Source organism: Phalacrocorax carbo, assembly GCF_963921805.1.
Source record: "Phalacrocorax carbo chromosome 31 unlocalized genomic scaffold, bPhaCar2.1 SUPER_31_unloc_2, whole genome shotgun sequence".
NCBI lineage: Eukaryota > Metazoa > Chordata > Aves > Suliformes > Phalacrocoracidae > Phalacrocorax > Phalacrocorax carbo.
The window spans coordinates 71,469-81,309 of NW_026990240.1; the positions used below are offsets into that span (position 1 = coordinate 71,469).

Below are 9,841 nucleotides of genomic sequence, written 5' to 3' on the forward strand. Positions count from 1 at the left end.
AGCCGGAGGTCCCGCCGGGCCGATCGACCGACGCCCCGCCCCTTTCCCCGCCCCTTTCCCCGCCCCTTTCCCCGCCGCTTTCCAGCCCCGCCCAATCCTCGCCCCTTTTCCCGCCCCCAGCCCCGCCCCTTCCCCCTCGCGGCGGATGCGCTCTGGCGCCCCCTGGCGGCGCCGCCTCGTGCGTCCCGGTGCCGCGGCCTGGTCGGTGCGCGCGGGCCCGGGGCGGCCCCGCAGGGCTGGGCTGGGGTCCCGGGGGGTCCCGGCGAGGGAGGGTGCGGGGTGGGGGCTCTGCGGGGTCCCGGGGGGGTCCCGGCGAGGGAGGGTGCGGGGCGGGGGCTCTGCGGGGTCCCGGGGGGGTCCCGGCGAGGGAGGGTGCGGGGTGGGGGCTCTGCGGGGTCCCGGGGGGGTCCCGGCGAGGGAGGGTGCGGGGTGGGGGCTCTGCGGGGTCCCGGGGGGGTCCCGGCGAGGGAGGGTGCGGGGCGGGGGCTCTGCGGGGTCCCGGGGGGTCCCGGCGAGGGAGGGTGCGGGGCGGGGGCTCTGCGGGGTCCCGGGGGGTCCCGGCGAGGGAGGGTGCGGGGCGGGGGCTCTGCGGGGTCCCGGGGGGTCCCGGCGAGGGAGGGTGCGGGGTGGGGGCTCTGCGGGGTCCCGGGGGGTCCCGGCGAGGGAGGGTGCGGGGTGGGGGCTCTGCGGGGTCCCGGGGGGTCCCGGCGAGGGAGGGTGCGGCGTGGGGGCTCTGCGGGGTCCCGGGGGGTCCCGGCGAGGGAGGGTGCGGGGTGGGGGCTCTGCGGGGTCCCGGGGGGTCCCGGCGAGGGAGGGTGCGGGGTGGGGGCTCTGCGGGGTCCCGGGGGGTCCCGGCGAGGGAGGGTGCGGCGTGGGGGCTCTGCGGGGTCCCGGGGGGTCCCGGCGAGGGAGGGTGCGGGGTGGGGGCTCTGCGGGGTCCCGGGGGGTCCCGGCGAGGGAGGGTGCGGGGTGGGGGCTCTGCGGGGTCCCGGGGGGTCCCGGCGAGGGAGGGTGCGGGGTGGGGGCTCTGCGGGGTCCCGCGGGTCCGGGCCGGGGTATGGGGGGGCTCCCGTGGGGTCCGGGCCGGGGCGTGGGGGGGCTCCCGGGGGTCCGGGCCGGGGCGTGGGGGGGCTCCCGGGGGTCCGGGCCGGGGCTCCGTGGGGTCCCGCGGGTCCGGGCCGGGGCGTGGGGGGGCTCCCGGGGGTCCGGGCGGGGGCGTGGGGGGGCTCCCGGGGGTCCGGGCCGGGGCGTGGGGGGGCTCCCGGGGGTCCGGGCCGGGGCGTGGGGCGGCTCCCGGAAGGCGTGGGGTGCTGGGGGTCCCAGGCAGCCGGGTGGGAGCAGAGCCGGGGCCGAGCAGGGTCGCACCCCACTCCCCCCGCACCCCCGGGGACGCTCCGGGGCTGGTCACAGCCCCTCACCCCCCACCCCCCCCGCACCCCCCCAGCTCCCGCATCCCGGCGCGGAGATGCCGCCGGAGAAGAGCCCGCCGCGGCGCGGGGCCGGGGCCCCGTCGCCCTCCCGGTGGGACTGGGGCTGCCCCGGCACGCGGCGCCGCCTGGAAGAGCTCTACCTCCGCCGGCGCGACGGTAACGGAGCCGCGTCCGACGACGTCCGCGACTTCTGGGCTTTCTTCGACCGCCTCCGACGCTTCCAGAGCGGGAGAAACCAAGGCGAGCCCAGCCCCGAGCGAGCGCGGCCGCCCTCCCCCGCCGACCCCCGCCTCGCCCTTCCCCGCCGCTACGACCCCCGTTACCGCATCAACCTCTCGGTGCTGAGCTCCGAGGCCGAGGCGACGCTCCGGAGCCGGCGGGGAGAGGCCGACCTGCCCCGGGAGCGCCTCGGGGAATTCCACGCCGCTTGGGTACGTTACCTCGACTTCACCCAAAAACAAGCCTTCGCCAAACTGGCCAAACTCCAACGGGAACGAGCGGCTCTTCCCATTTCCCGCTACCGGGAGCGGCTCCTTCGCGCCGTGGCCGAGAACCAAGTGGTCGTGGTCGCCGGCGACACCGGCTGCGGGAAATCCACGCAGGTGCCCCAGTACCTGCTGGCGGCCGGGTACGGCAGCGTGGCCTGTACCCAGCCCCGCCGCATCGCCTGCGTGGCGCTGGCCAGGCGCGTGGCGCTCGAGAGCCTGCACCGCTACGGAGAGCAGGTGAGCCCCGCCGCTTCGCCCCCCGCAAGCGGGGAGGTTGGGGGGCGCCGGCGGTCTCCCACCGGGCGCTGGCGGGGCGGAGGGAGGGGGCTGCGGGGAAGCGGGGTGTGGCCGGGGGACGGCGCTGCCCCCCCACCCCAAGGGATGAAATGCGGGCTCAGCCCCCTCGCGAAAGTGTCCGTGCTTTGAAGGAAACGGGGTTTTGTCGGTGCTCTGGGTGCGAAGCGGTGGCTGCGGCCGGGCTGGGGTCAGGGGGTCGGGCCCGGGGTCAGGGGGTCGGGCCCGGGGTCAGGGGGTCGGGCCAGGGTCAGGGTCTGGGACCCGGGGTCAGGGGGTCGGGCCAGGGTCAGGGTGTCGGGCCCAGGTCACGGTCTGGGGCCCGGGGTCAGGGTCTCAGGCCAGGGTCAGGGTCTGGGACCCGGGGTCAGGGTGTCGGGCCAGGGTCAGGGTGTCGGGCCCAGGTCACGGTCTGGGGCCCGGGGTCAGGGTCTCAGGCCAGGGTCAGGGTCTCGGGCCCGGGGTCAGGGTCTCGGGGCCCGGGGTCAGGGTCTCGGGCCCGGGGTCAGGGTGTCGGGGCCCGGGGTCAGGGTCTCAGGCCAGGGTCAGGGTGTCGGGGCCGGGGTCAGGGTGTCGGGCCGGGGTCAGGGTGTCGGGGCCCGGGGTCAGGGTGTCGGGGCCCGGGGTCAGGGTCTGGGGCCCGGGGTCAGGGTCTCGGGGCCCGGGGTCAGGGTCTCGGGGCCCGGGGTCAGGGTCTGGGGCCCGGGGTCAGGGTCTGGGGCCCGGGGTCAGGGTGTCGGGCCGGGGTCAGGGTGTCGGGCCGGGGTCAGGGTGTCGGGCCGGGGTCAGGGTCTGGGGCCCGGGGTCAGGGTGTCGGGGCCCGGGGTCAGGGTGTCGGGCCCGGGGTCAGGGTGTCGGGCCCGGGGTCAGGGTGTCGGGGCCTGGGGTCAGGGTGTCGGGGCCCGGGGTCAGGGTGTCGGGGCCCGGGGTCAGGGTGTCGGGGCCCGGGGTCAGGGTGTCGGGGCCCGGGGTCAGGGTCTCGGGCCCGGGTTCAGGGTGTCGGGCCCGGGGTCAGGGTGTCGGGTCCCAGGGTCAGGGTGTCGGGCCCGGGGTCAGGGTGTCGGGCCGAGGGTCAGGGTCTGGGGCCCGGGGTCAGGGTCTCGGGGCCCGGGGTCAGGGTCTCAGGCCAGGGTCAGGGTCTGGGGCCCGGGGTCAGGGTGTCGGGCCAGGGTCAGGGTGTCGGGCCCAGGTCAGGGTCTGGGGCCCGGGGTCAGGGTGTCGGGGCCCGGGGTCAGGGTGTCGGGGCCCGGGGTCAGGGTGTCGGGGCCCGGGGTCAGGGTGTCGGGCCCGGGGTCAGGGTGTCGGGTCCCGGGGTCAGGGTGTCGGGGCCCGGGGTCAGGGTGTCGGGGCCCGGGGTCAGGGTGTCGGGGCCCGGGGTCAGGGTCTGGGGCCCGGGGTCAGGGTCTGGGGCCCGGGGTCAGGGTGTCGGGGCCTGGGGTCAGGGTGTCGGGCCGGGGTCAGGGTGTCGGGCCGGGGTCAGGGTCTGGGGCCCGGGGTCAGGGTGTCGGGGCCCGGGGTCAGGGTCTGGGGCCCGGGGTCAGGGTCTGGGGCCCGGGGTCAGGGTGTCGGGCCAGGGTCAGGGTGTCGGGCCGGGGTCAGGGTCTGGGGCCCGGGGTCAGGGTGTCGGGCCCGGGGTCAGGGTGTCGGGCCCGGGGTCAGGGGGTCGGGCCGGGGTCAGGGGGTCGGGCCTGGGTCAGGGGGTCGGGCCTGGGGTCAGGGTGTCGGTGTCGGGCCCGGGGTCAGGGTGTCGGGCCCAGGTCAGGGTCTGGGGCCCGGGGTCAGGGTGTCGGGCCCGGGGTCAGGGTGTCGGGCCTGGGGTCAGGGTGTCGGGCCAGGGTCAGGGTGTCGGGCCCAGGTCAGGGTCTGGGGCCCGGGGTCAGGGTGTCGGGGCCCGGGGTCAGGGTGTCGGGGACCGGGGTCAGGGTGTCGGGGCCCGGGGTCAGGGTGTCGGGCCCAGGTCAGGGTCTGGGGCCCGGGGTCAGGGTGTCGGGGCCCGGGGTCAGGGTGTCGGGGCCCGGGGTCAGGGTGTCGGGCCCAGGTCAGGGTCTGGGGCCCGGGGTCAGGGTGTCGGGGCCCGGGGTCAGGGTGTCGGGTCCCGGGGTCAGGGTGTCGGGCCCGGGGTCAGGAGACGATTCCTTCAGCGAAGGGCTGCCGGAGGGGGGTGGTCGCCCCTCGCCCGTCGCCGTTTGAGGGGAGAACATCCTTAACAACGCGCTCTAAGCCTGCGTCAGCCCCGGCGCTGCCGTAGGCGCTCCCTTTTCGCTCTGAAATATCCCGTTTTCTTCCGCTTTAGCCGATTTCACCCTCTCCCCGCCGCAGGTGGGCTACCAGATCCGCTTCGAGAGCAGCCGCTCGCCCGCCACCAGGCTGCTGTTCCTGACGGAGGGGCTGCTGCTGCGGCAGGCGCAGCGCGAGCCCACCCTGCCCCGCTACCGCGTCCTGGTCGCCGACGAGGTCCACGAGCGGCACCTGCAGGGCGATTTCCTGCTGGGGGTCCTGCGGCGGCTGCTGCCCGCGCGGCCAGACCTGAAGCTGGTGCTCATGTCGGCCACCGTCAACGTCGGCCTGTTCTCGGGCTACTTCGGGGGTGCCCCGGTGCTGCAGGTGCCCGGGAGGGTCTTCCCCATCACGGTGAGGGGCTCTGCGGGGTGTGACACGCGTGTGACATGTGTGTGACGGGCTCTGTGGGGTGTGACAGGCGTGTGAGGGGCTCTGTGGGGTGTGACACACGTGTGACGGGCGTGTGAGGGGCTCTGCGGGGTGTGACAGGCGTGTGAGGGGCGTGTGAGGGTCTCTGCGGGGTGTGACACGCGTGTGACAGGTGTGTGAGGGTCTCTGCGGGGTGTGACACGCGTGTGACGGGTGTGTGAGGGGCTCTGCGGGGTGTGACAGGCGTGTGATGGGCGTGTGAGGGGCTCTGTGGGGTGTGACACGCGTGTGAGGGGCTCTGCGGGGTGTGACAGGCGTGTGACGGGCGTGTGAGGGGCTCTGCGGGGTGTGACAGGCGTGTGAGGGGCTCTGTGGGGTGTGACACGCGTGTGACGGGCGTGTGAGGGGCTCTGCGGGGTGTGACAGGCGTGTGACAGGCATGTGAGGGGCTTTGCGGGGTGTGACAGGTGTGTGACGGGTGTGTGAGGGGCTCTGCGGGGTGTGACAGGCGTGTGAGGGGCGTGTGAGGGTCTCTGTGGGGTGTGACAGGCGTGTGACGGGTGTGTGAGGGGCTCTGTGGGGTGTGACAGGCGTGTGAGGGGCTCTGTGGGGTGTGACAGGCGTGTGAGGGGCTCTGTGGGGTGTGACAGGCGTGTGAGGGGCGTGAGGGGCTCTGCGGGGTGTGACAGGCGTGTGAGAGGCGTGTGAGGGGCTCTGCGGGGTGTGACAGGCGTGTGAGGGGCTCTGCGGGCTGTGACAGGCGTGTGAGGGGCTCTGCGGGGTGTGACAGGCGTGTGAGGGGCGTGTGAGGGGCTCTGCGGGGTGTGACAGGCGTGTGACAGGCGTGTGAGGGGCTCTGCGGGGTGTGACAGGTGTGTGACGGGCGTGTGAGGGGCTCTGCGGGGTGTGACAGGCGTGTGACAGGCATGTGAGGGGCTCTGGGGGTGTGACAGGCGTGTGACGGGCGTGTGAGGGGCTCTGCGTGGTGTGACAGGCCTGTGAGGGGCATGTGAGGGGCTCTGCGGGGTGTGACAGGTGTGTGAGGGGCGTGTGAGGGGCCCTGCGGGGTGTGACAGGCGTGTGACGGGCGTGTGAGGGGCTCTGCGGGGTGTGACAGGCGTGTGAGGGGCGTGTGAGGGGCTCTGCGGGGTGTGACAGGCGTGTGAGGGGCGTGTGAGGGGCTCTGCGGGGTGTGACAGGCGTGTGAGGGGCGTGTGAGGGGCTCTGCGGGGTGTGACAGGCGTGTGAGGGGCGTGTGAGGGGCTCTGCGGGGTGTGACACGCGTGTGACGGGTGTGTGAGGGTCTCTGTGGGGTGTGACAGGCGTGTGAGGGGCGTGTGAGGGGCTCTGCGGGGTGTGACAGGCGTGTGAGGGGCGTGTGAGGGGCTCTGCGGGGTGTGACAGGCGTGTGACGGGCTCTGCGGGGTGTGACAGGCGTGTGACGGGTGTGTGAGGGGCTCTGTGGGGTGTGACACGCGTGTGACGGGCGTGTGAGGGGCTCTGCGGGGTGTGACAGGCGTGTGAGGGGCGTGTGAGGGGCTCTGCGGGGTGTGACAGGTGTGTGACGGGTGTGTGAGGGGCTCTGCGGGGTGTGACAGGCGTGTGAGGGGCGTGTGAGGGTCTCTGTGGGGTGTGACAGGCGTGTGACGGGTGTGTGAGGGGCTCTGTGGGGTGTGACAGGCATGTGAGGGGCTCTGCGGGGTGTGACAGGCGTGTGAGAGGCGTGTGAGGGGCTCTGCGGGGTGTGACAGGCGTGTGAGGGGCGTGTGAGGGGCTCTGCGGGGTGTGACAGGCGTGTGAGGGGCTCTGCGGGGTGTGACAGGCGTGTGAGGGGCGTGTGAGGGGCTCTGCGGGGTGTGACAGGCGTGTGACGGGCGTGTGAGGGGCTCTGCGGGGTGTGACAGGTGTGTGACGGGCGTGTGAGGGGCTCTGCGGGGTGTGACAGGCGTGTGAGGGGCGTGTGAGGGGCTCTGCGGGGTGTGACAGGCGTGTGAGGGGCGTGTGAGGGGCTCTGCGGGGTGTGACAGGCGTGTGACGGGCGTGTGAGGGGCTCTGTGGGGTGTGACACGCGTGTGACGGGTGTGTGAGGGTCTCTGCGGGGTGTGACAGGCGTGTGAGGGGCGTGTGAGGGGCTCTGCGGGGTGTGACAGGCGTGTGACGGGCGTGTGAGGGTCTCTGCGGGGTGTGACACGCGTGTGACGGGCGTGTGAGGGGCTCTGCGGGGTGTGACAGGCGTGTGAGGGGCGTGTGAGGGTCTCTGCGGGGTGTGACAGGCGTGTGATGGGCGTGTGAGGGGCTCTGCGGGGTGTGACAGGCGTGTGAGGGGCTCTGTGGGGTGTGACAGGCGTGTGAGGGGCGTGTGAGGGGCTCTGCGGGGTGTGACAGGCGTGTGAGGGGCGTGTGAGGGGCTCTGCGGGCTGTGACAGGCGTGTGAGGGGCTCTGTGGGGTGTGACAGGCGTGTGAGGGGCGTGTGAGGGGCTCTGCGGGGTGTGACACGCGTGTGAGGGGCGTGTGAGGGTCTCTGCGGGGTGTGACACGCGTGTGACGGGCGTGTGAGGGGCTCTGCGGTGTGTGACAGGCGTGTGAGGGGCTCTGCGGGGTGTGACAGGCGTGTGAGGGGCTCTGTGGGGTGTGAAAGGTGTGTGACGGGCGTGTGAGGGGCTCTGTGGGGTGTGACAGGTGTGTGACGGGCGTGTGAGGGGCTCTGCGGGGTGTGACAGGCGTGTGAGGGGCGTGTGAGGGGCTCTGCGGGGTGTGACAGGCGTGTGATGGGCGTGTGAGGGGCTCTGCGGGGTGTGACAGGTGTGTGACGGGCGTGTGAGGGGCTCTGCGGGGTGTGACGGGCGTGTGAGGGTCTGCGGGGTGTGACACGCGTGTGACGGGCGTGTGAGGGGCTCTGCGGGGTGTGACACGCGTGTGAGGGGCGTGTGAGGGTCTCTGCGGGGTGTGACAGGCGTGTGACGGGCGTGTGAGGGGCTCTGCGGGGTGTGACAGGCGTGTGAGGGGCTCTGTGGGGTGTGACAGGCGTGTGAGGGGCGTGTGAGGGGCTCTGTGGGGTGTGACAGGCGTGTGAGGGGCGTGTGAGGGGCTCTGCGGGGTGTGACAGGCGTGTGAGGGGCTCTGTGGGGTGTGACAGGTGTGTGACGGGCGTGTGAGGGGCTCTGCGGGGTGTGACAGGCGTGTGAGGGGCGTGTGAGGGGCTCTGTGGGGTGTGACAGGCGTGTGAGGGGCGTGTGAGGGGCTCTGCGGGGTGTGACAGGCGTGTGAGGGGCTCTGTGGGGTGTGACAGGTGTGTGACGGGCGTGTGAGGGGCTCTGCGGGGTGTGACACGCGTGTGACGGGCGTGTGAGGGGCTCTGCGGGGTGTGACAGGCGTGTGAGGGGCGTGTGAGGGGCTCTGCGGGGTGTGACAGGCGTGTGAGGGGCGTGTGAGGGGCTCTGCGGGGTGTGACAGGCGTGTGATGGGCGTGTGAGGGGCTCTGCGGGGTGTGACAGGTGTGTGACGGGCGTGTGAGGGGCTCTGCGGGGTGTGACAGGTGTGTGACGGGCGTGTGAGGGTCTCTGCGGGGTGTGACAGGCGTGTGACGGGCGTGTGAGGGGCTCTGTGGGGTTTGACAGGCGTGTGAGGGGCGTGTGAGGGTCTCTGCGGGGTGTGACAGGCGTGTGAGGGGCGTGTGAGGGGCTCTGCGGGGTGCGACGGGTGTGTGAGGGGCGTGTGAGGGGCTCTGCGGGGTGCGACGGGCGTGTGAGGGGCTCTGCGGGGTGTGACACGCGTGTGAGGGGCGTGTGAGGGTCTCCGGGGCCCGGGACACACGTGTGACACATGAGTGAGGGTCTTTGGGGCCCGGGACACACGTGTGACACATGAGTGAGGGTCTCTGGGGCCCGGGACAGACGTGTGCCACGCGCGTGAGGGTCCTGGGGCCCGCGCCACGCCTGCCGCAAGCCCCCCGCCCCCCCCCCCCCAGGTGATCTACCGTCCCCTCCCGCCCGAGGCGGCGCCGGGCGGGGGGCGCCGGGAGCACCCGGACCCCCTGCCCTACCTGCGGGTGCTGCAGAGCCTGGACCGGCGGCACCCGCCCGAGGAGCGCGGCGACCTCCTCGTCTTCCTCAGCGGCGCGGCCGAGATCGGGGCCGTGCTGGCGGCGGCGCGCGCCTACGCCGCCCGCACCGCCCGCTGGGTCGTGCTGCCCCTGCACGGCTCCCTCGCCGCCGCCGAGCAGGAGAAGGTGGGCCCTTCCCCACCCCTTCCCCCCTCCCCGACCCGCCGCCGGGCGATTTCGGGGCGCGACGGCCCTTCCCCCCCCCCCCCCCCCCCAATAATCTCCCTCCTCGGCAGGTGTTTGACGTCCCCCCGCCCGGCGTCCGCAAGTGCATCCTCGCCACCAACATCGCGGAGACCTCGGTGACCATCGAGGGCGTGCGCTTCGTCGTGGACTCCGGTAAGAGTCGCGCGCCGTCGGGGAGAGGGTCGGGGTCCAGGGGACCTCGGGAGGCTCCGGCGCGACCCCCACCCCCCCCCATCGCCCCGTCCAGGGGAGGGTCCCCCCCATCGCCCCGTCCAGGGGAGGGTCCCCCCCATCGCCCCGTCCAGGGGAGGGGTCCCCCCCATCGCCCCATCAGAGGAGGGGTCCCCCCCATCGCCCCGTCCAGGGGAGGGGTCCCCCCCATCGCCCCGTCCAGGGGAGGGTCCCCCCCATCGCCCCGTCCAGGGGAGGGTCCCCCCCCATCGCCCCATCAGAGGAGGGTCCCCCCCATCGTCCCGTCCAGGGGAGGGTCCCCCCCCATCGCCCCGTCCAGAGGAGGGTCCCCCCATCGCCCCGTCCAGGGGAGGGTCCCCCCCATCGCCCCATCAGAGGAGGGTCCCCCCCCTCGCCCCGTCCAAGGAAGGGTCCCCCCATCGCCCCGTCCAGGGGAGGGTCCCCCCCATCGCCCCATCAGAGGAGGGGTCCCCCCCATCGCCCCGTCCAGGGGAGGGTC

General features: G+C 74.2%; 1 protein-coding gene and 1 long non-coding RNA gene across 2 annotated transcripts; both read left to right on the forward strand.

Moving 5' to 3' along the window:
- Positions 1–121: 121 nt before the first annotated feature.
- DHX34 (DExH-box helicase 34) lies at positions 122–9,391 on the forward strand (the record flags this gene model as incomplete). Its single annotated transcript, XM_064439744.1, has 5 exons — positions 122–201; positions 1,445–2,155; positions 4,532–4,843; positions 8,830–9,090; positions 9,201–9,391. Coding segments are annotated over exons 2-5 (1,454 nt in total), but the record flags the coding sequence as incomplete, so codon positions are not given.
- Positions 3,375–4,520, forward strand: LOC135310780 (uncharacterized). Its single transcript, XR_010370804.1, has 3 exons — positions 3,375–3,401; positions 3,655–3,676; positions 4,341–4,520. It is a non-coding gene; the product is annotated as an uncharacterized LOC135310780 (long non-coding RNA).
- Positions 9,392–9,841: the final 450 nt, after the last annotated feature.